Genomic DNA, 26,595 nt, shown 5'->3' with positions numbered 1-26,595 from the left:
TTATATTCGTTGGTATTTATTTATCAATAAGTCAATTTTTTTAATTACTAATTCTAGAATGAAAGAATATCTTACAATGATAACGATTTATCTATTTCAGATTGCAAAATTTCACATCGGAGTAGATGATCAGATTTATCTTCCGTCTTTAATGTGACGATAATCTTTGATTGCGGAATGAGTGACAAATGAGATACATAAAGAAAAAAATAGAAATTAATGAAAGAAACTTAAAGATTAGGCACATATGTACTTAGAACGTTGTAATTTGTAACTAAGAAACAACTGGAAGTATCACCCGATAGAGAAAATGGCTGACTGCGAGAAGGAGGAGGCTCACAATCTCGTAAGCTATTTGCCTTTGTCTACCGTTTATCTAATCACTTAGGCGACCTCATCGTCTCGCAGTTCATGATGATAGTGTTACCTTATCTATCATCGAACTAATCAATTCACTCTTGCTATTCTTGTTAAAACATACTGTTCTTTGTGGTTATGTTCTCTCCAATGAATTTTAATATTATATTTATTTCTTATTTACGTGTATAAATGTATAATTTAATAGTTCTGTTTCAAAAGTTCAAAAGTTAAAGTTTTATATATATATATATATATATATATATATATATATCAATAATCACAAAACATAATATTTATTCTCTAATAAAATGATTGATTTAATTATTTAAAAATATTCATTTAATGTAAGTCATCATCAAGTATCATTTAGCAAATATAAGACACAAAATGATATGTAAAATACTTGGAAATAAACATAATACATTATGTATTTTAATAAATTATATAGTTATAAAATATCAAAATTACAATAAAATATTAATTTATTCAAATATATTGACATTTGCAAGATAAATTTTATAATATAAAATTTAAATGAAAACTTAAAGTATAAAAGAAAGTATAAAATAAAATATTAATTCTTATAATATTTTTATATAATAATTTTATATAATAAAGAATATTTATTAATATAATATAAATTATTTATTATTATTAATTATTATTATATTATTATGATAAATAAATTGTATTAAAATTTAAATAAAAAAATATTTTAAAAATATAATAAAAAATATTTTAAATTTATCTTATCATCTTATAATAACAAATAAGAAAAACTAACAATTTAAAATTATATACATGATATATTCTTTATAATATATATATACATAAATTAAATGTTAATTAATTTACTAAATTAATGTTTGTCATGTTATATTGTCATATTTTTTTAATTAAAATTTAAAATATTATACAATTTATACAATTAAACAAATATTATACAATTTTTTAGCAAATGGAATTTGAATGGGTACTTCATGAAGAAGTTCATTCTTCATTATCACAACTAAGGAATATTTTAATGGTATGTTAAAGACATATAACTGGAATTATTAATAAAATAATTAAAGAAATAATTTCTATTTTTTATTATAATTATTTTATTTTATACTACAGGAATGTGCACAAAGATTTCCATTAGCATTATTTGGCAATGATCAACATAATAAAACGGATAGATTTGTATTTGCTGCACCACATGATCAAGTAAAATGTGTAGCTGTTTTAACTGGTGACAGTATTACAAATGCAGTAAGTATCAATTATTTTTCTATTTTGTAACTAATATTATTTAATATTAATATTAATATAATTAATATATCTTTAAAGCAAAATAATTTTAAATATTATATTGTGTAGTAATTAATTAATACAATTAATTATATTTTATAATTTAAAAAAACATATTTATAGGAAGTTAATTTTAAAATACAACGTCAGCAAAATATTAATATGAGGACAAGTATACAAACAGAACATCCTTGGAAATTACAACAAATACAAGATGCTGCTAATCATTTACAACAAGCAATTGCTCACATAGATAATGTTGATCGACATTATCCTTTTAAAACATCTGATGAAGTTATGCATGTATTAGGAAATATTCTTGGTTGTCTTCAACGTAGTCGTACTAGTTTAATTGTTCCTAGAAAGAAAACCATTGATGATCTGATTAAAAGTCGTAATATGGTGAGTGAATATTTTTGGTAAATATTTAATTACAATATGATATTTCATGTATTTATTATCATTTTTAAATATATGAAAATGATTAAATATAAAAAATAATATAAAACATTTGGAACAAATAAAATACAATTTTTATTTCAAAATTTTCAAAAAATTAAACTCAATATTAATTTTAATTGTAAGATATTTACATAATTTATATATCTTCATATAAATTGAATTTTTTTATTGCAGAAATCATTAAATCCTAATCTTCCAGAAAATTTGGCTATTAGTTTTTATATCCAAAGTTATAAATTAGTCTTAGCAATATATCAATTGGAAAATGCACATGGAAGTGTTAAATATGAAACACAGCAAGCAGAATGTAGTGTTCCATGGTTAAATGATGCTTTAGTATTGCTTACTATAGCATTACAACTTTGTCAACGATTAAAAGATAAGGTTAGTTTATCTATGTTTTTTGATATAATATTAAATCCTCTTTCTTAATTTTATTTAATATATTTTTTAGATTTGTGTTTTTTCCCAATACAAAGATTTTACAGTTGGTTCTCATGTTCCTTCTACAGTGGGTTGGTAATAAAAATATATTTAAATAATCATTAATGTAAAAAATTAGTTCCGTATATATATATATTAGAATATCTCATTTAATGCTCTGGTAGCATTTTTAAATTTCGTTTTTATAAATGAAATTTCGTTCTGGAAATATTAATATTAACATTAAATATAACATTAATATTAAAAGGCTATATTAATTTAAAAAATAAATTTTACCTAGCATATTTTACACAAAAGAAATTCTTGTATATTAATACAAGATCTGAGACTTATTGTCATTTATTAAATATTTTACTAATTAATTATGTCCATCTATTTCTTGATTTTTTCTAATAATTTTTTATTGAATTAATTAAACATGAAATAATTAGGTTTATCATATTTCCTGTGATTTTTTTAGAATATTATAACAATTCCTTTTTTATTAGATTTTAATTTTTCGTTTTCAAAAAAATATAAATGAATTTAAAATTACTAACTTTAATTATTTTATGTTCAATTATTATTTTATTATTTTAATGAATTATTTATTTACCAAAGAAAATACATTATAAAATTAAAATATACATTATCATGGTATGACGTTCCTTTCATCATACTATATCTATGTATTTGTATATAGATATTTGAAATAGATTAAATTAGATTAACATTAATTATTAATTAAATTATTCTAATTAATATTGATCAATTAATTAACTTATTAATATTGATTGTTATTTATAATTAAAAAATATCCAATTTATAAGATTTTTAATATCATTATATTATAAATATATCAGTTTTTATGTTAAAAACGATTGTTATATTGAGTTAAGTGGAACATTTTTATTATATTTTTTAAATATTATTCTATGTTTTAATGAATCAATGTATAATTTTACATTTAAATTTTGTATTTTTTACTTATTTTCTATTTATATTTTTTTGTTCTCTTATTATTATTTATGTTCTCTTATTGATATAATATATATAAACAAGTGAAATAATCTAAATTTAATATAATATTTATTTTTACTTATTTTCCATATAACTCAATAAAAAAGTAATGATTATTATTTATTTTTAGTTATATGTTTGAATTACAAATACTTTACTATATTAATTGATCAAAGTAATTATGTGTGAATTAAGAATTTTATTATATAAAGATAAATTATATTTTTTTCTTAAAATGCAAAAATTTTTATTATTGTTTTTAGTATTATCAATTAAAATTTATGCATTATATTATACAAATATTATTGGATAAATCACAAATTAAATGTAATTATTTTATTTTATTTACTCATATGTAAAATAAGAATAATGAAATGTTATAAATTTATAAATTTACAAGTGCTGTGGTTTTATTAAAAGTTTACAATTTCAATTTATTTATATTATTTTATAATATATAAATACTAATTTGTTTATAATATATGATATATTAAATATGTGACATGAATAAAATATAAAATAGTATTTAAGTAATTATTAAAATAATTCTGTATATTTATTTTTTGCAATTTATTTTTTTTTTTAATTTGAAAATTATTAAATATAAAGCAATTTATAATTTACAATATAATTTATATAATTTTTAATTATTAATTATTATGTTAATTTTTAATTATTTTAATTATGTTTATAATATTTAAATTAAAGAAATTAGTGTATGGAGATATTTCACACATATATGTATTATATTTAAGAAAAATAATATACTTATATGTAATTTTAAATATTTTGAATTTAGAAATAATAAAAAGTTTATTATTTAGGAAAGACAAAATTTTTACAATATTAGAAATTACAATACATAATAGTATATTAGTATATATTATTCTTATTGCAAGGTGTTAATTATTTGTATAATTAATATTTATATATTTTTCATGTTTATAAAATTTCAATAAACAACAAAAATTATTAATTAAGTAGTGAAATGATAGAATAATAGAATAGTATCATGCCAAACAACATAATTTTTGAGAATTTTTAATTTTAATTTTATCATAATTTAAATGTTTTAAAAATTAGAGTTCACATAGTTATAAAATATATGAAAAAAATTTATTAAATATTATATATAATTGTTAATCTTAGCTAATGAAAATAGCATTAAAGAATTTTTTTAATCTTTCATTATTGGAATGGAAATTGTAATCCATTAAAATATATTTGCTAAAATTCTTGCATGTGTTTTTCATGAATCAAATATTATTGTTGGGATTCTTGAATGATTTTTTCATATTTTTTCAAATATCCTAAATACATACGCTGTCATAGTAATCTTGAGGCATGACAATTAATAAAAAAAATGTGATTATATTATAATTAGTACTATTTTTCTTAAAGAAAAATATCTATTAATTTTAGCTAATTTATAAAATTATTGGATTTATAATTATTATTGCAATATTATATTTTGCATAGAAATAATCATTTTGATTAAATTATAAATAATATTTTACAAAATTCTGAACAATTCATAATAAATTCTTCCCATAATATATCCTAATCTATCCTATAATAAAATCAAATAGAAAAAGTAAGTTTATTTCAATAATTGAATATAATAGAATAGTACAATCATATTAACATTATTTATTAAATAATTCTTTTTATCTAATTTTGTCTGAAGAATATATAATAAATTTTATTAAATAATTTAGTATCATTAAAGCAATTTATATAATAAGTATTATAGATAATAAGTTAAGTTATTGTAGATAATAAGTTACTTACGTAATCAGTTTTTTCTATACAATTATAAAAATTTATTGTAATTTTGTAGTACAAAATACATTGCAATATATATATATATATAAAATTATATTTTATTTACTAAAATATAGCAAAATTTACAATTTTTATACTATATAATTTTATTACAATAATACATTTTAATCATCGAACATACTCATTACATTTTAATTTATATTTCAATTAATTTTATTAAGCATGAAAAATTCTAAAAAAAGTAAAGCGCCTGCGCAAGTATACATGTAAATACTTATATACAATCGAGTTTAAATATGTATGTATTAAGCTTAAATGACGTGAGCGCGCAGCAATTCGCGCCAGCGATGATGACAGCAGACGACAATTTACTTGATACGCATCATATCACTGTTAAAATTTCACACAATTTCTTTATTAAATTACATATCATTCTACTATCATATCAATGCTATAAATGAAAAAAAACATAATTATATGTAAATAAAATATATCTTTAATGATTAAAATTTGATGAATTCTTTGTGAAAGTGTTAAGTGTTAAAAAAAAGCGCACAACATGGAAGTATTAGATCCTAGTATCTCGAGAGATGATCAGCCTTTGTGCGTTAATGATTTTTTGGAAAAAGGTATATTTTTAATATTTTGCTATTATATTAATTGTTCAATTTATTTTCATTTGTATATAAATATTTTTTTTTAATAAATATGTTTATATTATTGTATCTTGAAGACATTCAAGGTTTCCAAAGACCTCGTAGCGTGGGAAGGCATTGTTTGGAAACAAAGAATTGATAGGGTGACACATAAATTATTCGCAATACTGTCAGCTGTCAAGCAATTTCTAAATGTTATTTTATGCGGATCATAGATCGGACATTCTGAAAACTTTTTAATGATTATTTTTCTTTTAAGAATGTATGTTATGATTATGCCTTAAATTTTTATTTATTTTTAATATATTTATAATATATAAATAAAAATTTTGCAATTAAGTATACAAATATATTAAAAACACATAATAACAAATGTCAAGAAAAAGAAAGAATCAAAAATTTTATAAAAAATTATCAGAAGATATACCAGGTTAACTCAAAATAGCATTATAATTGTTAAAAATTAAGTTAAATTTTACTATATACTTACTTAAAAGAGAATTCAGAAAAGAATATTTAAATCTTAAATATTTGAAAAATTTAATTCTGTTACAACTTTGTTAGCATTCATAATTTTCTAAATATTTTAATATAAATGTATATTATTTAATATTAAAAAAATATGTATATATTATAATATTATAATTTTAATTATATTTTAAGAAAGAAAGAAAGTTATATTATATAAAAATTGAATTAACAGTTACAAAAAAAGATAATGATTAAAATATTATATAGATTTTTAAATTTTTAAATTTATTTAGATTTTTAAATTTAAAATAATTAAGAATTTATGAAAGAATATAAATTTTGTATATTTTTTATAATTATTAAATAATCAAAATTTTAATGAATTTAATTATGTAAAATTTTATTTTTAGTTACTATACCAGATATTCCACCTGATACAAAATCATGCATAAAAGCAAGGCATACATTAGGTTTTTTAGGATTTCTAGGATTTGCACTTGTGTATGCCATGAGAGTGAATTTATCTGTGGCTATTGTTTCAATGGTTAATCAAACAGCAGTACCACATGATGATGATAATGATACTACAGATGTTTGTCCTAAAGAAAAACCAATTAATGGAACATTTACACCAGTAAGTTTATTTAATAAGTTTATTAATTTATAACTTTAATTAATAAATTATTTTTAGCTAGTAAAATATATTTTATATTTTAATATATATTATATTTTGTATTGTTATATGTATTATATTTTAATATATTACAAATATTTTTTTATTTATATTAATCATATTTTTAATATTATATTAAATATATTTTTAACATACTATTTAAATATATATATTTTATATATATAATATAAATAATAATATATATAATATAATAAAATTAAATGATTATTAAATAAGCACTAAGTTATATTTTATAATTTGATATATTCTATATGTGTAATATGTGTAATATTCTATATACATAATACTGATGTGAATCAAATGTTAACATTAGTTTTGTCTTTATCATCATTTTATTCATTTATCATTATTATTCATATAAACTTATCATTTTTAGTATGACCTCAACATGTTTTTTAACGCCTACATTTTCTGCTTTTATCTTATTATGTATCTCTGTTCTTTAAATACTTAAATACTAGTCAAGATATTTTAATATTATATATTTCTAATATATTTTGAAAATAATATTTTAATTTATAAAAATTTTATAAGAATCTAATATAAATAAAATTAATTTTGAATTTTAAAAAAGAAAGTTGATAATTGCAATTATGTTAAAAAGTAATATAAATTTTCAAAGAGTGCAGGAGAATTTAATTGGGATGAAAAAATACAAGGTATTATATTGGGTGCTTTTTTCATTGGTTATGTAACTACAAATGTTCCTGGTGGTAGAATGGCGGAAAAATTTGGTGGAAAACTCATATATGGATTAGGAGTATTTCTGACTGCTGTATTGACTGTAATTAGTCCTTTTGCAGCTTATTTAGGATTGATACCATTCTTAGCTGTACGGGTAGCAGAAGGATTTACAGAGGTAACTATATTGTAAATTAATATATTTGAAAAATTTAAAAAATTTTATTTTTTTTATAAATAGGGTGTAACATTCCCTGCAATGCATAGCATGTTAGCACTCTGGGTACCTCCTTTAGAAAGAAGCAAATTTGCTGCTGTAGTATATGCAGGTAATTAATTATTTCTTCTTTCATTATATAATAAATTTGATTTATCATATTTGTTTTTATGTAGGTGCAAATTTTGGAACTGTCATATCTTTACCAGTAAGTGGATGGCTTTGTTCATTAGAATTTTGGGGTGGATGGCCTCTTGCATTTTATTTATTTGGAGGGCTTGGTATTATATGGTATGCATTTTGGCTAATTTTTGTGTTTGATACACCTGCACAACATACAAAAATTGATCCTTTAGAAAGAGCATATATTGAAGCTACTGTAGAAAAGAAGGATGAGGTTTATTTCAATTTTAATAAATTAAATTTATATATTATAATGGATAAAATTTAAATTAATATATTTTATAACAGGATGATACGGGAGTTCCTTGGTTATCAATATTTACATCACTGCCCATGTGGGCTATAGCTATTACACAATGTGGACAATCATGGGCATTTTATACACTTTTGACAGAATTACCAACATATATGGATAAAATTTTGCATTTCGATGTACAACAGGATGCATTCTTTTCAGCACTGCCTTATTTAAGTTCTTGGTTAGTCGGTCTCGGTATTTCAAGTTTCGCAGATGCTCTCCTTGCCCGTCAGCTTTTATCTCCTTTAACATCGTTCAAGTTATGGAACACAGTGGCTTCATTAGGACCCAGTCTCAGTTTTATTGGTGCTATTTGGGCTAAATGTGATCGTATGATGGTTCTGATGATGCTTGCTGGATTAGGATCTCTACAAGGTGCAGTTTATGCAGGAAATCAAATGAATCATATTGCATTAGCACCTCGATTTGCGGGAACTCTTTATGGACTTACAAATGCTGCTGCAAATGCATGTGGATTTTTAGCTCCATATGTTATTGGAATGATTGTTCAGGGACATGTTAGTATAAATACATGCGATTTTATATTTTTATAATATTTTTATGTGTTATAAAAATATTAAATTTATTATATAATTATATTTTATCATATGTATTACAGGAAACATTGGCACGTTGGCATACAGTATTCTGGTTAGCAGCAGGAATAAACATGGCAACTAATTGTTTTTATTTAATTTTTGCATCTGCCACAGAGCAACCATGGAGTAGAGGTAGTAGTTGATGACAAAATTTCGTTACACACGAAATATTTAATATGGAAAATAATTTACCATTGGATCAAATTGCGCTTAGTTCATTTTAGTTAATTTTTATAATATTGATCGCTTCTGTCATTTAGGCACAAAGTTTTTTTTTTAATTTCAAGTTTGATATATATTAATAATTTCTTATTGAATGAAATATTTCAATCAATGAGTTATTATATTATTTTGGCAAAATAATACATGATTACATTAGCTAAATTAATAATTAGTAAAAATTTATTTGCATCAGTATTAAATATTATATTAATGAAGTTCAAATATTGAACTTTGTGTATCATTCCAATGTTCACATGACAATATGACTTTTAAAGCTTTTATTTTTGATTTTTAATTTAATATAATAATAACTAGGTTTAAAAAAAGGTGGATATAATCTAAAATTTATTTCTAATTTAGAAATAATTTAATTTATTTTAATCTCATCAAAAAATGTAAATTATCAAAATATTTTTTATATTTATAAAATGAAAAATATTGAAGAGTTTATATTCTTGTTTATATATGTAAGAGTTTTATATGTACATAAAAACAATCATTCATTTAAAATGATTGAGAATATAGAGAATATAGAGAATATATAATATAGAGCAGGATTTAATAATTTTTAAATGGATAATTGAATTTTTATTTTATAATTAAAAAAATGATAAATATGCACAGCTTTTGTGCAATCAAAATGCAAGATGTAAATTGTCTTTATATTTCTTATGATGATAGTATAATAATAAAATGATTTATAAATAAAAAAATTTATAATAAAGAACAAATTTCGATATGAAAATTATAAAAATATTAACAAAAATAATATATATTATATCTATAGTAAAATCTTCTATGTTAAGAAAACAAAAAGATAATTTTATAAAGATAATTTTTATAATTAAATTTATTAGTAAAATAATAAATATAATTGTGTTGTGTCCTTGAATACGAATATAATTAGGATTACATAGAGATCAACTTCAAAAGCAATATAAATTATTATAATTATAAAGAATTTTATTTCATTGAATTAAATTAAATTGAAAAAGTTTGAGATAAATATTGATCTTTATTTTCTTAAATGTATTATTGCAATTTGATTACTTCAGATATATATAAATGAAAATTATATAAAACGGAGAAATGGACAGAATATTTTCGATATTCGATATAAATTGTTTTTCTCTATTTTATTAGATGTTTTAAATTATAACATATAATTATAATGTAATCCTAATCTAATTCTTATGACACGATAAGATAATAATATAGAAATTTAGACTTTATTTTTTTTACAAAAAATTAATAAAATTTAAAGTAAATTATAAATATATTTATTTATACATAAAATGTCATAAAAAAAATAATTATTGCAAATAATTTCTGGTATAAAATACTATGTTACTATGTATCATACTGTAACTAGTTTTGTAATACATATAAATTAATTATAGAAATTATTCGATAAAAATGTTTACACAAATAACATTTAATTAAAAAAAAAAAAAGTAAAGAATTTATACAAAATTTGTTCATATTTGATATGCATGTAATGATTATTATATCATATTTGACAAGCAAAAAAAAAAGAAGCAATAATAACTATTTAATTTATATAAGCACTGATTTTTGTATTTTTAGTTTTAATTATTTTTTTGTCAAAAATAAAATGATTAATGCATGCATTATGATAATTCATGTAAAAAATGAATGAAAAATATCTTACTTTTTGAATTTTACAGATATACACACACATAGAAATGTAAAATATTTAAATAATGATAATAAAGAACAAAATTATATTTACAAAATAAATTATGCAATCTAGCTGGTCCTTAATGTATATGTGCATGTATGTTATTTATTTTTCAATTACTTATATTAAAAATGTAAGAAAAAAGTATAACAAAATTTTAAATAACAAAATTTTTTTAAAATTACTATCAAATTGTTTGATAATTTGAAAATTAATTTTATAATATAAAAATATAATATTAGCTTGTGCTTAAATCTTCCTTTTTCTTAGCAGTAAGTTCAAAAATCATATCTCGCATGCGACTTAAATCCATCAACTCTGCTTTCATTTTTTTAATTGTTTCCTCCTTTTCAGCAATATTCTTTTCATATGTATTTACTAATTGTGATAATTGTTGAGTTTCTTGTTTGAGTGCAGATATATCTTTTTGATTCGATTGAATTTCCGCAGTTTTTAATTCTATTACCTATTTGATATTGAATATATTACATATTAGCAATTCTATTATAACAGTTGAATTTTTATGAACATACCTGATCTTTTTTATTTAATTGGTCCTGCATTTTAAGAAGTAATTTACTTAATTCATGATTTTTATTAGTCATTTCTGTAGTTTTTGCATCTGCATTTGAACATTCAACTTCCAATTCCTTTATTTTCTTAGTTAATATTTCAATTCTATTAATACTACTTTCTAATTCATGTTTATGTTGCACAAGTACTACATTTAAATGATCAATATTAGCAGATTTTTCTGTTACTATCTTTTTTAAACCTTCGATTTCCTATGAACATAATTTTTCTATTTTGAAGTTTTAACTTAAATTTTTATTTTATAAATTCATTATGATATCAACCTGTTTTTTTATAGCAACTGCTTTTTTACTTTGCTCTTCTGCTTCAGCAAGTTTTACAGTTAATGTAGATTTTACTCCTTCTAAACATTGTTGTGTGTCAAATAACATTTGATGTAAACGGCTTGATTCAGCTACTACTTGTGCCAATCTATGCTGTAAACTGGTTCCATGATTACTTGCTGCTTCTAAGCTAGATTGCATTGCCCGTTCTGCATGTCTCATAGCTGCTAACTTTTATGTTATAAAAATATAAAAAATATAAAATTATTTTATGTTTATAATAAAATATATTATAACAAAAATATACCTTATATTCATATAATTCCATTACTGCTGATGTAGTAATATCATTGATTTGATTTGATTCATAAGTTCTTTTCAATTTTGCTAAAAATGCATCAAGCCGTTCTTCTTGTGCGAAAGAAAACAGTGGAGCCATTTCATTATTTGCATTTATAGTCATTTTACTTCCAATATTTGTTACCATTCCAGGAGTACTTTGTACCAATATCAAAGGCTCCAGTTGCTTCATACAAAGCGCCACCGCGGAAACACTTGTCACACAAAAACATGGGATACAATTTGCGTGTGATAGTGAATTTGTCTAGAGTTGTCATCAATAAAAATTAAAATAATATGTTGCTAAAGTATTTAATTTTAATAGTGAAGACAGAGTAATGTTTTATTTTGAGTGACAGTAAAATCTGTTAAAATCTTTGTGTTTTGATAAGTGATTAAAAAGTATGGTAGAAACCTACCATTCCTGGGGAAATCCTACAGTAGATGTCAATTGTAGGACTTTTTGTTTAACATCTGCATCACCAATAAATAATGCATGAGCCATAATCATTTGAATTTGTTTTTTTCTAAGCAACTCAGAATATAATGTTAACCAATTTGAATTATGAGCTGCTAAATCAGCAGTCAATGCTAATGCATGAATACATAAACTTGTAGTAGGATTCTAGAAAACATAATATCATATTATATTTATTAAAAAATTATAGTTATATTTTAAGAATTAAAAATTAAAAGAATTAAAAATTTAGTACTTGAATAAAATTCCCTGGCCAATTATTAGTTGCATATGTTTCAGAATCTAACATTGCACTTAATAATTTACGTATCATTTGTTCATTCAAGGATTGCATTACTTTTGTCCTTAGTGTAGAAGTTTTAACCATTTCTTGAAATAATTGCATTAATTCTGCTAATTTTATTTCTCTTTCTAAAGTTAATTCACATTTTTCTTGAACTTCATCATTTTCTGAATTTATTATAAGCATTAAAACAGAAGCATCTAATTCTGCTAAGACTTCAGAGGATGATTTAGTGCGTCGTGCATCAATTACAGTAACTCTTATCAAAGCTAATGCTTTGGAACATACCTAATTTAGAAATAATTATTAATCTACAATAATTCTTATCTTTATTTCAAATGAAAATATACCTGTTCTACAGGAACCCAGGTCATAGCAGTTTTTACACATAAAGGATACAAAGACACTAAAGCAGATAATTTTAATTTTACTAAAGATGATAAAAATTCCATCATGAGAGCAACACATTCAGGATCTGCATTATCTTCTAATGTAGCCAATACATTTTCTACATCTCTGTCATAACTAATTAACATAATAAAAAATGAAATTATTGAATGAAATATTTTATGTCAAATAATATTGAATTGGAAATTATAAAATAATTTACTGTGAATATGTAAGTAACACAGCATGAGAATGCTCATTTTGTCCAACATCATCAAAAAAATCTATAATGTGTTTTAGCAATAAAACATCTTTTTGTTTCATTGCAGTAATAAGACTGCTGAATGTGACAGCAGCAAAATCCAAAATATATTTTTCTGAAATATTTGTATTTGTATGTTCTAATATAATTAATAGTTTACAACATTGTACACTGGTATTAACATTGCAATGTTGCAATTTTAACAAAGTACGTATAAATGCTTTTGTATCAATTGTTCTCATTAGTACATATACAGCTGGAAGATTTTTATAACAAAGATTCACTAATACACCTAATGAAAGTGCAATAATATTTTCTTCTTTAGATTGTATCACCCATTGTGTTAATATTGATATCAAATAAGGTAAATGAGCTTCTTGCCATGAAATTTTTATACCATATGTTAATTCTTGAAGTAATTTTAATACTCGTATTCTCTTTTCACTTGTTAAATTTGCCTATGAAATTGTTATACAAAAATATATTATATAAATATTAAGATATTAATATATTTAAAATTTTGATGTTTTATATTAGAATTTCATAAAATAAAATATTTAAAATATACAAATTAAAAAAAATTTAATATTTTTAATTATTGAAATAAAAAAATTTTATTATAAATGAAAAATATAGATCTCAAATAAAATAAAATAAATAAAATAAAATAAAATAAATATTTCTATATTTTTTATGTTATATTATTATATTATATTTCATTTATCATTTAATATATAAATATAAATATATACCTCTAATAATCTTGCCAATATAGGTGCAAATTTATATGTGTGAATAAGAGCTTGTCTTGCTGCAGCATTGCGACAAGCATTTTGTAAAACATCAACAGTACTCCAAATTAAAGTAGTTCTAGATGCTAAAGAATTCATAAGCTCATGCAAACTAACATAGAATTCTGCTGCTATGCTGGTTCCAGGATCAAAGATACTCAAATCTAATGATGTACTTATTACCTTTCAAATAAATTTTGTAAAAAAATATTTTACATTAATTAAATCTTTTTGTTCCAACATTTTATATAATATTAAACATATTAAAATATTTCATCAAAATTATTTATTAAAATTTACTATTTTAAGTTTTTTTTAAAATTTATTTTTATCATACAGATTACAAATATGAAAAACAGAATTTTTAAAATTTAAAATAATAATATATAATAATTACTTACACCAAGATTTCTTTGTAAAATTGAAGCAGTTGTTTCACTAGGATGTTTAGTATATTCCAAAACCGCCGATATAAATGTTCTTATATGTTGATACTTGTCCATTGTATTTAATTTAATTTAATAATTATATAATTTTGAATTTTAATATAAATCTAATTAACATTAAAATTGACAAAAAAAGTAAATTTTTATATGTAAATTACAAATATAATTTTAGAGTATTATCTTATCAATGAAATATTTTATAAAATAAAATAATGTATATATGCATATGCAATATAAATAATTCTTATTCGTACATCCCAAAAATATTAAGCATACACGTTTTTTTGACACATATAAACACATTCACAAAGTTATAAATAAGAAATAGCATTTCACGGAAAACCAGTATTTGGCGGCCATTTCTAAACTTTATATTTAAAATTAACCAATTATATCAGAGTTAATCAGAGTAGCTAATAGTTATATATAAAATTCCTATACTTATGTTTTTTATTTAAAAATTAATTAATATTATAATTAAATTTTATTATTTAAAACTTATATAATTAAAATTTATTTTATATTTAATAATTATTTATAAAAAAACTTGTACAAATAAATATTGTGCATGATTGTAAAAAATAGAAATAATAAATTTATTAGACATAAAAATTTACTACATACATAAAAATCTACTAGATCTATAACAAATTTTTATGACAATTTGTTTAATTTAACCAAACAATCTTAAATATAACATCAAATTGAAAAGTATAAGTTCTAATAAATTTTTTATAAAATTTTAAATATTTTGTATTGAATGTTCAATAATTTGATAAATGATGTTTATTAATTTTTAATAATTAAATATTTTAAATATTATAATGCATAAAATTTAAAATAAAAATTTAAAATAATATACATATTATTTTATTAAGATTTATTGTTATAAAACAAAGAATTATCACGTTATTAAAATTATAAATAAGTGCTTTTTTTAACTATATATAGAAGAATGTATTATAAAATCAAAATAATATTATTGGTCAGCAGTGGCGCCGTTCTCTTGTAGTATTCATTGAAATGCGCCATTTCCGATTCGAGGAAAAAGAAAACGACATTGAAGAAAGGTACTCTCAAAGGATCTTCTGAGATTGAAATCTGTTCAACATTTCTTCTTAATTTCACGTACGACAGCTGGTAATTGACTGACTCATTGATTGATCAGTGGTAAAGTTTTGCGTGATCGTGACTGTTGGATTTGACGTTGTAAAAGAAAGTGTCGCAGTACTGTGTGTACCGTGTGCGTGATTCGGATCTAAATCTTAATTCTTTTTAGTGCGATCAACTTTAATTTAAAATTTAATTATATTAGGTTACAAAAACATTGATACCATTCATTTTATCAAAAAAAAGTGTCATTTGGAACAGTTATTATTTTACAAAAAGTGGTAAAAATATATTCTTCAAACAGAAAAAAAGGGAATGTGAAAAAATCAACAAGCTTCGTAGAGTCGTGTATCTGCCTGTGTGTACCAACCGGAGCTGTCATAAATGTACACATTCTATATAGATTGCACGATCTATGCTCGGTTAGTGGGCCGATTTACTGAAGACAAGTGATCGTATTTGACGCGCGGCAGTGAATTGACATTAATCATCGTCGCGCGGTGTTGTGCGCTCATCGACCGTCTAAAGAGCTAGTGCCGCATTCTTATTCGACGGCGAGCTTCCTTACGTAGCAGGTTAAGCATTGAAAATTTGAGTTTTCAATCTTGCCAGGTGTCCCTTTCCTTGCTACCGCTGAAACGCATTTTTAATGTTCTTTTTTGTAACCCGTCGCGGGTGAAAGAATTATGTTTATGAATAGTGTCATCTAGAGAAGCGCAGAATGTGCTTAATGCTGTGTCTATATTATTCGTTTTCTCTCGTGTATTTTATTGCACGAATAACGATAAAATTTTTGTTAGGATATGCAATTCTTTTAAACTGTGCATTCTTTTTGTCGTTTTACTCAGTTCGTAGATTGCTTTGGCTTCTTGATATTTCAGATCTTGCTGACGTTTCACGGGCGGTGACAAGTACTCAGAACTGTAACTATCGTGGCGCATCGCTTACACCCTTTATTTGCTTCTCTTCCCCTTCCTCCCTCTCTATCTATCTGAAGAGAGAGGCAAAGGGAAAGAAAAAGATAGTATGAATGAACGAGTTCAAGAGAGAAAGATAAAGTAAGAGTGAGTGAAAGAAATATTGCAAATGAATAAATGAATGAGAAAGAGATAGAATAAGGGGGTGGGATAGTGGTAAGCGAACTAACGAAACATAAATTAAACGAATAAGCAAATAAGAGAAAAAAAGATAGAGTATTAATAAGCGCAATAAAGAAAGAAACATCTATGTGAACATCTACATGTGTCCATAAGAGAGAAAGAGAAAGAGAATTTGCGCGCGCGTACACAGAATTCTGTCTGTCCTTATCGGTTTCTTTCTTTCTCAGTCCCTATGCACCGCTTTAACGGTTTCTTGTGATTTTTCAATAATGCTATTTTGTCGAAGGTTATGAGGTGTTGGTTACGTAGATAAGTTTGGGGTGAGTTTGTAAGTATGCAAGTTTGACGTAGCTTCATTTTGTTTTAAGTACAAGAATACATTGTGTATATATGTGTATGTTTTTCATTTAGTTTGTTCTCTAAGAACATTTTTTTGATAGCCTGTACCCGGACGGACTCGCGCGATGCGGACCTGTTTCCTTTTCATCGCCGCAAGTTACGCGAATCTCATGATTACCGTGAAGTTGCTGCGTTTAGTCATCGTGTTACCAATTCTCACTGTTCATTCTTCATTAAAACAGACTACACATTATCATTTAGAGAGTTTATTTGGTTTTATCAATCGTAACATTATCGCAAAACAACAGACTGTTTAATTCGTCAAAACTCGCTTCGCGACTAATTGGATAATGTAATTAACAAAGTCTTCATTTTAATGGGTTAAACTACATATACTATTATTTTTCGTTGGTTTTACTTATTGTGTTTTTCGTTTGTAAGTGACTCATAGAAAATAATTGCAACAGAATAGCTATCAAATTTTACATATGCATTTGTGCAAGTCAATTATCTACTTTTTATTAAATTCATCAAAGTTTCATATGTTTCAGAATATGATCGCGACTTAATACTTATCAATTTATTTTCATTACAAAATATGCAAAAATATTTTTTTATTTTATTTTAGCGTTCCTTCTTTGAGTTCTTTTTAAATGAATTTATATGTAGTACATATAAAGTTAATCTTTTATAATTTATTTTAATTCTTTTGAATAATTTTAAATTATTTTATATAGAATATAATAGTAGGAAGTTAAATTACAAAATTAGAAATTGATAAAGTATTTAATTTATGTTTTACTTTAATAATAGTTTCCTTTTTTATAATATAAAAAACTTTACTATTTAATATTTCTGATATTTGTTTTAAAAATCTGAATTTTACAATTATATAAATATATTTTTTATTTTCTTTTTTTTGCAGTATAATATAATTTTTTTTAAATCTTTTATTCTTATCAAAATATTATATTAATATTTATATTCTTTAAATTTTTATTTATAAATATAAATTTAATATTAATTTTTTTAAAAATTTATATGTAAATCTTAAAAAACTTTTATAAATTTTTATATATTTTATTGAAAATTTTAAATTTTATAAAAGAAATTCATGATTTATTATACATTTGTCAATTCATATTATTCAACTTAAAAGATTTAGTTAAATGTTGATTACTGAGTATATAAATGAAAGTCTTATCTATTTATATGGACTTTCACTATAATTAGACATTTATCTGCTGAGATTTAGAGGTTTATTTAAATATTAAAAATTATAAATTATTTTGAAATTTAAATAATATTATAATTTAAAATCCAATTTAAAAATTATTCTAACAATTTATACATAAAACTTTATTATTCTAATAATTTATATAAAAAATTAAATATATACAAATTTTATGTTCCTATATATATTAGGATTTTTATGAATATAGAAATGTGTTTTTAATATTTTTGTAAATTGTAACAAAGCTATGAATAAATTTTAAATATTTTATAAAAAATTTCTTATATTGTAAAAAAAAAAGAAAATAAAATAAAAAAAATAACATAATTTGTGTTGCTTGTTTGTTTATGAAGCATACAATGGAAATTATTAAAAATAATAAAACAAAATTAATATTTTAATTATTTTTAAATTATTATAATATAATTTTAATCTTAATACAAATGTTACAAAAAGAATTACAATATATATATATATATATATATATTGTATATAAACAAATTTTTAAACAAAACTATAAACAAAAATTTTTTAATTTTTTAATATTTAAAATGAGATTATTATTAAGAAATTTACATTTAATTTTATTAAGTAATTTTTTTTATTGTTTTTGTAAATTTTTTATATAGGTGATCATGGCTAATCGGGGTACAGCCCAGAGGCCAAATGGTTCAACACAAGGAAAGATTTGTCAATTTAAGCTGGTATTGCTTGGAGAATCTGCTGTGGGAAAGTCAAGTCTTGTTTTGAGGTTTGTTAAAGGACAGTTCCATGAGTATCAAGAAAGTACTATTGGAGGTATGAATTTCAATATTTTTAAATATTAATTATAATATTAATCACATAAAAGGAAAATAATATAATTATGAGTATCTAATTGAGTAATATATAATAATTATATTTATATTATAATATTTTAGCTGCATTTTTAACACAAACTGTATGTTTGGATGATACAACTGTAAAATTTGAGATTTGGGATACAGCAGGGCAGGAACGTTATCATAGTCTTGCACCAATGTATTATCGTGGTGCACAAGCAGCTATTGTTGTATATGATATAACAAATCAAGTGAGTACAGATTTATCAAATTTAATATTTAAATATATAAATTATAAATATAAATATAATTTTATGTATGTTAAAAACTATATATAATATTATATATATCTGTAAAATATATAATTAAAAGATAAGCAAATAATTACATTCAATTTTATATGTGACATATTTTATATTTATGTTTTGAATTTTGTTTTAATAAAATTTTTGAAATAATTTCTGGTAAAAATGTCATATTAGTCTAATTTTTTTTTATAAAAATATTTTATTGTGACTTTAAAGAATTAGTAATATTTCTAAAAACAGTATTTATAAATCAAGTGACATATATAATAATAAAATAATGAAAAATGTCAAAAAAAATTGAGGAAAAAAATTCAAATCAATTGTAATAATAATAAAAATGTTAATATGATATCTATCATTATTTTTCTGATACTTATTATAAATTATTTTCTAATTTTTATATTTATTGTTAAATTTATATATTTTTTAATTATGTGAAATTGCAGGACACATTTGTACGTGCCCAAACGTGGGTGAAGGAATTGCAACGACAAGCCAGTCCAAGTATAGTTATAGCATTAGCTGGAAATAAAGCTGATCTTGCAAATAAAAGAATTGTAGAATTTGATGAAGCTCAAACTTATGCTGATGAAAATGGCCTTCTTTTCATGGAAACTTCAGCTAAAACAGCAATGAATGTTAATGATATATTTTTAGCAATTGGTAAGATTATTTTATTATATTTTTTATCATGAAAAATTTAATATTTTTAATATTAAATATTTATTAATGATATTAATGAATAAAATCTGACACATAAATTTATAGTATTTATATTTTATATTTAATTATATTTAATTAATCTATTTATAAGTATACAGAAAAATAATCTGAAATAATATCTCTTATTAAATTTCATACAGTATAATAATCATATATAATATTGTCTTGATAAAAATGTGATTTTTATTTCAATAGTAAAATCATCATTTTTTATCATCTATTTAAGATTATTTATTCTAATTATATAAATCTTTGTGATATGTGGTCACATAATAGTCAAATCTTTCTCTATTTCATTCTGGTTTTCATTACTGCTTTTAAGATACTTAAAGAATGAATTATAAGTCAAAAAGTAATATCAATCAATTATTTTCAAAAGCCTAAATTTTTGCTATTAGATGCAATACAGTTCCGAATATAAATAGAACATATTTATTATTGAGTTAATATTATATAGCATATATATATATTTTATATTCATAATATAAAATGTATTAAATGTTTTAATTTCTAAAATTTCTTTGAATTTATTATGTAATATTTTAATTTACTTAAATTAAATAAATTTATTAAAATTATCATATTACAGCTAAAAAACTTCCAAAAAATGAACAATCAGGAAGTGCAAGTACAAGTGGTCAAGGTCGTCGATTGGTTGAAACAGAAGGACAAAAGGCAGCAACTGGCAATTGTTGCAAGTGATTATCCAAATCTGTACGTGTCAAATATTATGTTGGTATATATTTTTATGTTAATTAAAATTTGACACCTTATTATCATCAATGATGAAAGAATATGATACCTAAAAAAATCATAAAATAATTGATATATGCATCAGATATGGATTTAGCATTTGATATAGTAGTATATTGTGTTTATATATTTTTGTAATGTTAAAATATATAATGAATAGAGACATTGATAGATTATTTTTCAATGATAAAAATAATTAGATACCAATTAAGTTAAAATTTAAATATTTTATGCAAAATTTACATATTCTATGCAAAATTTTGTATTAGTCTCATTTGAGTACATATTGTCATAACATATTTTTTATGTTTAATATTTTCATTGCATGTATTTTGACTTATTTTTAATATTTATTAAATAAGTAAAAAAGACACGCAAACATAAAAATCTAAATTAATATTCCCTTAATTTTGAATTATTACATAAAATAATCAATGTTTTAAAAAAGTGTTTTCTTATATAAAATTAAAATTTTTAATGTATAGTAAATGAATTTTATGTTAACTTTATCAAAAATTACTTAATAATTAAAAGAATCATTTATAAAATGAGCATATTATAAAAATATAAAAACTAAAAATTGTTTAATAATTTTTTTTATATTAATATTCTTATCTGCTATAAATTTTCATTACCTTTATATTTATTTTAAGATAAATATTTATAAATTCCAAATATTTTGGCATTTAATAAATAACTTTTTTAGAATATAAAATTGTATTTATATAAGTATATTTTTGCATAATTTTTATGTATTATATATAATTTAGATTTAATATTGAAAAAAGTAATAATGCGCAATCTAAACATTTTGTTTTTTTCTCTTTTCGCTTGTATATTTCTAATGAATCTATTGCTTTTTAATCATTTATGGCATTACAGAATATGCATATATATATTTACATTTAATTGAAAGTAATTTTTATATATTTCATGTTAAATTTTGCAAATTCTACTATATAATGTTACATATAGAATGATTAATAATGTTATATATTATTCTTATTTCGTTTATTTTTATATTTATTATTTAATTAATAATGTGAATGATATACTTTACAATATTAATTATATTGTTATATACAAGAGAGTAAAAACAATCTTGTAATATATTTACAATCTTGTTTGTAGATTTACTGTAAATCATAAAATGACATTAAAGAAAATATTAATTTTTTATTTAAAAGTTGAATTTATTAATTTAATTAACACAACAATAAATAAATTTGATAAATATCTTTATTCAAATATTATAAAATATAAAAATTATATATATATATATTTTTATTTTGATCAGAATTTTATCAATATTATTTCAAATATTAATCATTGTTTAGTTTATTTAAAAAAAATTTTATTTATTAAATTTGTATGATATATTTATTAATTAAAAAAAATTTGTATGATATATTTATTAATTAATTAAAAAAAAAATTTATATAATAAATTATATAGTATTAATTAATTTATTTAAAAATAGAAATAAAAGTAAATATTTAAAATATTTGATATAAATTATTTAATTAAAAATATCTTAAAAATAAAATTATTTAAAACATCTTCTATTTCTATATTTTGTTTTATATTTGTTTTAAATATTATATAATTGTAATTTTATATTAAAATATTTTGATATTGTAATATTATAATTAATATAATTAATAGATTATAAAAATATCAATTATTTAATGATTTAGATTATAACAAATTGTAATTCTGTATAATATTTGAATTAAGGATAAACAAAATTATCAGTAATCTTTAGTATAATTTATCCATAAGATAACTAAATCTATAAATGTAAAAAAAATCATAAAGTGTATATTAATATATATTTTAAATTATTTTTATTTAAATCATAAATATTTTTAATATTTATTAAATATATTAATTTAGCCATTTAATTTAATATATATTAATTTTTTTTAAATGATTAACTACAAATTATAAAGAATTAAATATTCAATTGATATTAGTTTCATAATATATGTAATATAAAAGATAAAATAAATAAAAGGATAATATAATATATAGGATAAAATAAATATTTTAAAATAGGTGTTTTTGTATTAGTAATATATTAATTTAAAAAAATATTTATTTTTATTTATGAAATTTTTCTGAAATTTTTCTTATTTGTAGAAAAAATTTCTTATTGTAGAAAACATATTTTTTGCTTACAGATCTGTACTATAATCTACAAATATAAATACACCATGAGTGTATCTACAATGAATATATATTTGAATGGAAAATAAAACAATGGAAAAAACCACTATAATGGAATGGGAGGTGAACTGTGCAAGATAAACATTTTTCTTGAGTGATTAATAATAAATGCGTGTATCACATTACATTCGACGATATATCATCTATTTTGAGTATCAGATCTATCAAAAAAAGAAGAAAAAGAGAAAAACAGAGACAAATGAAGCTCCCATTTGTAATGCTAGTAGTAATGGGCGGTGTTCGTTATAAATATATAAATATATATATATATAAATTGTATTTATATATATATTCATATATAAATACAATTATAATATAAATCATATATAATAAATATGATTTATATAATAAGTAATGTTAATGGTAATAAGTAATAATAATATTAATGGTAATATTGATATATAAATAATAATAACATTAATATTAGTAATGATAATATACATTTAAAACATACAATGTATGATGAAATTTTGGCACGCGAAACATCTTGTAAGATAGTAGGCCATTCCTGCTGCTATGATTACCTATGTATTTACTTTCTTAGTTTGTAAACATGTATAACAAATTTTTGCTCCGAAATATATTGTATATTAATTTTATTATATAATAATTCATGATAAATTATAAATGATTACGCAAGAAAAAATAAACTTGTGAATATTACTAAGGATTTCGTCAAATTCACTAATTAATTTAATTTCATCCAAAATTATTTAATATTTGTCATGTGAAATAATAGCAAAAATTGGAAATTGTTTTTAATAATAACATTAGTATTTTTTTATCATTAAATTATTAAAAATTATGTTTTCTTTAAATTATATTTTTTCATACATACAAAATATTTCTATTTAATCTTTATATTTGATTTTAAATTTTTATTTCCAAGTAATACTTTAAATAAAAATTTATTTAATAAATAATCCACATTAAAAATTATAAAAACATTTTATTAAATTAAAATAATTTTCAAAAATTCATTTAAATATTATCAAATATCATTATATAAACTGAAATGAAAATAAATCTGAATTTTTAAACTAAAATAGAGAGTAACTAAAATAAAATTTGATATTTATATAAAAATCATTATTAAATTATTATGTAAAATATAATAAATAAAATATTTGCATTTCTGTAAATATGAATTTGTTTATATTTCATCATCGTGCAATATTTGAAAGATATATTATTCTTTTATATGTTCAAAAAATTGCATTTAAATTCGAAGAAATTGAAAAAATTTGAAATTTTATTTATTTTACCTTTTGAATTGTAAAGAGCTTTAAATTTTTATCGAAATATTGTATCTTTTTAAATAATACAAATTATGTATTTTATAATCTTTACATAATTCAAAAAGCGAATAATGTAATATTTTATTTCATATTTTTAGTTTTACATATAATATTTAATAATGGATGGATAAATTTAATAATTTATAATTATTTAATAATAATTATAAATATTAATATTTTATAATTATACTAATTCTCATAGTAAATATAATTATGATTTTGAAAATTATTTTCTATTACATTAATTAAGTGTATGTGAAAATAATTTCTATGTTATTTCATTCTATCGTGAAAAATGTATATGAAGCTTAATGGCGTTTGCATCGATAATTATTTTAACAATATTAAAAAATATTACCTGAAATTATAGATATCAACATTTATATGTATTATTCTATATATTGTATATAATATTTTATGCTAGAATATGTTAATATTAATATATATATATATATACACATATATTATATAGTATATATAATACAAAATGTGTGTATATATATATATATATTTTTTTTTAAAAACACGATCAACACAAACCGTTAATTACTATTCCATTTTCTCTATCAATTTGAATGTCCAATTTAATCTTTACATGTACCTAATTTTTAAATATATATAGCTTGTTCTTTAATAGAAAATATTTAATAATGTCAAATCAATTTACAATAAAAGATCATATTGAAATTAATGGTCAAAAAGAGCAATTAAAACCGATTATAAATGTTAAACGCTCAACTTTATCAGAATATGCAATATCACATATTCGAACAATTTCACGAAAAATCTGTTCAGAAATTCAAATCGTTTCAGATGTAAATTATGACGATTTGTGCGGACCGTGGATATACTCAAAAAATCCTCTTTATAGTCAGTATATTGATATACCGTGTCCAAGTTTGTGCATTTGGAAATATTTTACAGAAGAGGACATAATTTATCTAAAAAAAAATCAAGAAAATAAAAATATGATAGTTTCTTTTTTTGGTAAATAAATATATATATTTCTCTGATAAATATTAATTATGTATGTAAGATAAATTAATATAATTTTTTTTTCAGAGAATAAATTGTTAAATGAAACTACAGTAAAAAATAATACTGTTGTTTCAAATGTATTATGGGAATTCTTTAAATTTGCTAGGTATTTGAATATATTAAATTTATAAAAAATTTATTTTATTTAAAAATTTATGTCGCAGATATATAATATAAATTATAGATTGAAAATAAAAACTTTGTTTTTTTAATTTATGTAATAGTTTCATATTTATATTATATATCTTCTTCTTTCTTTAATTAAATATTTCAAAAATTAATCATGATCTATAAATCAATATTTATAAATTATATTTTAGATTAAATTTATTCACTGAGAAAAGCATTTCTGCATGTTTGGGTATTGTGTATTTAACACATTTATTTTTTCTTTCACATCCATGGTTGACAATTCAAGAAGTCTATCAATTTTTTAATAAAACTATTTTATTACATGTTGTTTTGGTTTGTATATTATCAAATTTATCAAATTATTCAGTTTTATATTATAATTTGTTTTTTTTTAATGAATGCTATGATTTTTAGAAACATACAAACAAATTCTTTTCATATGCATTTTCTTAATTTAATTTTGATAACTGTGTTACATTCTTTTTTTAGATATAAAAAAAAGATAAAATTATATTTTTTGATTAATTTTTATTTATTAAATAATTATTTTCTTATAATATTCCTATAATATACCTATCAAAAAATTGTAACTAAATACATA

The 26,595-nt window shown here is 20.6% G+C and overlaps 5 protein-coding genes across 14 annotated transcripts; 4 read left to right on the top strand and 1 right to left on the bottom strand.

The window, feature by feature from the left end:
• The first annotated feature begins 20 nt into the window (after nucleotides 1-20).
• LOC122718977 (protein rogdi) lies at nucleotides 21-2,760 on the top strand. Of its 2 annotated transcripts, none has more exons than XM_043944454.1 (6): nucleotides 21-346; nucleotides 1,316-1,387; nucleotides 1,480-1,614; nucleotides 1,777-2,055; nucleotides 2,290-2,499; nucleotides 2,570-2,760. In XM_043944454.1, the coding sequence occupies exons 1-6, from the start codon at nucleotides 311-313 to the stop codon at nucleotides 2,636-2,638; spliced, it is 801 nt and encodes a 266-aa protein (XP_043800389.1). In that variant the 5' UTR covers nucleotides 21-310; the 3' UTR covers nucleotides 2,639-2,760. The 2 variants fall into 2 exon arrangements, with proteins under 2 accessions (XP_043800389.1, XP_043800390.1); XM_043944455.1 differs by lacking the exon at nucleotides 21-346 and adding an exon at nucleotides 647-704.
• Nucleotides 2,761-5,662: 2,902 nt separating this feature from the next.
• On the top strand, nucleotides 5,663-9,667 carry LOC122718699 (sialin). 2 transcript variants are annotated; one of them, XM_043943961.1, is made up of 8 exons: nucleotides 5,663-5,972; nucleotides 6,077-6,261; nucleotides 6,881-7,104; nucleotides 7,787-8,023; nucleotides 8,087-8,174; nucleotides 8,239-8,459; nucleotides 8,534-9,061; nucleotides 9,163-9,667. In XM_043943961.1, the coding sequence occupies exons 3-8, from the start codon at nucleotides 6,979-6,981 to the stop codon at nucleotides 9,283-9,285; spliced, it is 1,323 nt and encodes a 440-aa protein (XP_043799896.1). In that variant the 5' UTR covers nucleotides 5,663-5,972; nucleotides 6,077-6,261; nucleotides 6,881-6,978; the 3' UTR covers nucleotides 9,286-9,667. The 2 variants fall into 2 exon arrangements, with proteins under 2 accessions (XP_043799896.1, XP_043799895.1); XM_043943960.1 differs by lacking the exon at nucleotides 6,077-6,261.
• A 1,544-nt stretch (nucleotides 9,668-11,211) lies between these two features.
• LOC122718709 lies at nucleotides 11,212-15,239 on the bottom strand. Its single transcript, XM_043943983.1, has 10 exons — nucleotides 14,865-15,239; nucleotides 14,425-14,646; nucleotides 13,634-14,130; nucleotides 13,374-13,548; nucleotides 12,976-13,311; nucleotides 12,682-12,887; nucleotides 12,231-12,477; nucleotides 11,924-12,154; nucleotides 11,600-11,851; nucleotides 11,212-11,532 (listed from the first exon to the last, which is right to left on the bottom strand). Exons 1-10 carry the CDS (start codon nucleotides 14,964-14,966, stop codon nucleotides 11,305-11,307), a joined length of 2,496 nt encoding a protein of 831 aa, XP_043799918.1. The 5' UTR covers nucleotides 14,967-15,239; the 3' UTR covers nucleotides 11,212-11,304.
• A 689-nt stretch (nucleotides 15,240-15,928) lies between these two features.
• Nucleotides 15,929-24,301, top strand: LOC122718998 (ras-related protein Rab-5C). 8 transcript variants are annotated; one of them, XM_043944498.1, is made up of 6 exons: nucleotides 15,929-16,049; nucleotides 19,322-19,490; nucleotides 19,613-19,764; nucleotides 20,268-20,484; nucleotides 21,134-21,258; nucleotides 23,481-24,298. In XM_043944498.1, the coding sequence occupies exons 2-5, from the start codon at nucleotides 19,328-19,330 to the stop codon at nucleotides 21,244-21,246; spliced, it is 645 nt and encodes a 214-aa protein (XP_043800433.1). In that variant the 5' UTR covers nucleotides 15,929-16,049; nucleotides 19,322-19,327; the 3' UTR covers nucleotides 21,247-21,258; nucleotides 23,481-24,298. The 8 variants fall into 8 exon arrangements, with proteins under 8 accessions (XP_043800433.1, XP_043800429.1, XP_043800430.1 ...); XM_043944494.1 differs by having other exon boundaries at nucleotides 15,957-16,594; nucleotides 21,134-21,276; nucleotides 23,481-24,301; XM_043944495.1 differs by having other exon boundaries at nucleotides 15,957-16,441.
• Nucleotides 24,302-25,294: 993 nt separating this feature from the next.
• On the top strand, nucleotides 25,295-25,993 carry LOC122718854. Its single transcript, XM_043944231.1, has 2 exons — nucleotides 25,295-25,811; nucleotides 25,887-25,993. The coding sequence occupies exons 1-2, from the start codon at nucleotides 25,475-25,477 to the stop codon at nucleotides 25,991-25,993; spliced, it is 444 nt and encodes a 147-aa protein (XP_043800166.1). The 5' UTR covers nucleotides 25,295-25,474.
• Nucleotides 25,994-26,595: the final 602 nt, after the last annotated feature.

Source organism: Apis laboriosa, unplaced genomic scaffold (genome assembly GCF_014066325.1).
Source record: "Apis laboriosa isolate Shangri-la unplaced genomic scaffold, ASM1406632v1 scaffold68_cov148, whole genome shotgun sequence".
Taxonomy (NCBI): Eukaryota; Metazoa; Arthropoda; class Insecta; order Hymenoptera; family Apidae; genus Apis; species Apis laboriosa.
This window is presented reverse-complemented; position numbering and strand designations above follow the sequence as displayed.

Bases quoted from the DNA above. Each gene is read 5' to 3' on its own strand.
- LOC122718977 (XM_043944454.1), top strand. From the start codon at position 311: ATGGCTGACTGCGAGAAGGAGGAGGCTCACAATCTC. The intron at 347-1,315 runs GTAAGCTATTTG...ACAATTTTTTAG, and splicing joins AGGAGGAGGCTCACAATCTC to CAAATGGAATTTGAATGGGT. The intron at 1,615-1,776 runs GTAAGTATCAAT...ACATATTTATAG, and splicing joins GTGACAGTATTACAAATGCA to GAAGTTAATTTTAAAATACA.
- LOC122718998 (XM_043944494.1), top strand. From the start codon at position 19,328: ATGGCTAATCGGGGTACAGCCCAGAGGCCAAATGGTTCAACACAAGGA. The intron at 19,765-20,267 runs GTGAGTACAGAT...GTGAAATTGCAG, and splicing joins TATATGATATAACAAATCAA to GACACATTTGTACGTGCCCA. The intron at 20,485-21,133 runs GTAAGATTATTT...ATCATATTACAG, and splicing joins TGATATATTTTTAGCAATTG to CTAAAAAACTTCCAAAAAAT.
- LOC122718709 (XM_043943983.1), bottom strand. From the start codon at position 14,966: ATGGACAAGTATCAACATATAAGAACATTTATATCGGCGGTTTTGGAA. The intron at 12,155-12,230 runs GTATATTTTTGT...ATAACATAAAAG, and splicing joins TGGAATTATATGAATATAAG to TTAGCAGCTATGAGACATGC. The intron at 11,533-11,599 runs GTATGTTCATAA...AATATCAAATAG, and splicing joins AATTAAATAAAAAAGATCAG to GTAATAGAATTAAAAACTGC.
- LOC122718854 (XM_043944231.1), top strand. From the start codon at position 25,475: ATGTCAAATCAATTTACAATAAAAGATCATATTGAAATTAATGGTCAA. The intron at 25,812-25,886 runs GTAAATAAATAT...TTTTTTTTTCAG, and splicing joins TATGATAGTTTCTTTTTTTG to AGAATAAATTGTTAAATGAA.
- LOC122718699 (XM_043943960.1), top strand. From the start codon at position 5,903: ATGGAAGTATTAGATCCTAGTATCTCGAGAGATGATCAGCCTTTGTGC. The intron at 5,973-6,880 runs GTATATTTTTAA...TTTTATTTTTAG, and splicing joins TAATGATTTTTTGGAAAAAG to TTACTATACCAGATATTCCA. The intron at 8,460-8,533 runs GTTTATTTCAAT...ATTTTATAACAG, and splicing joins CTGTAGAAAAGAAGGATGAG to GATGATACGGGAGTTCCTTG.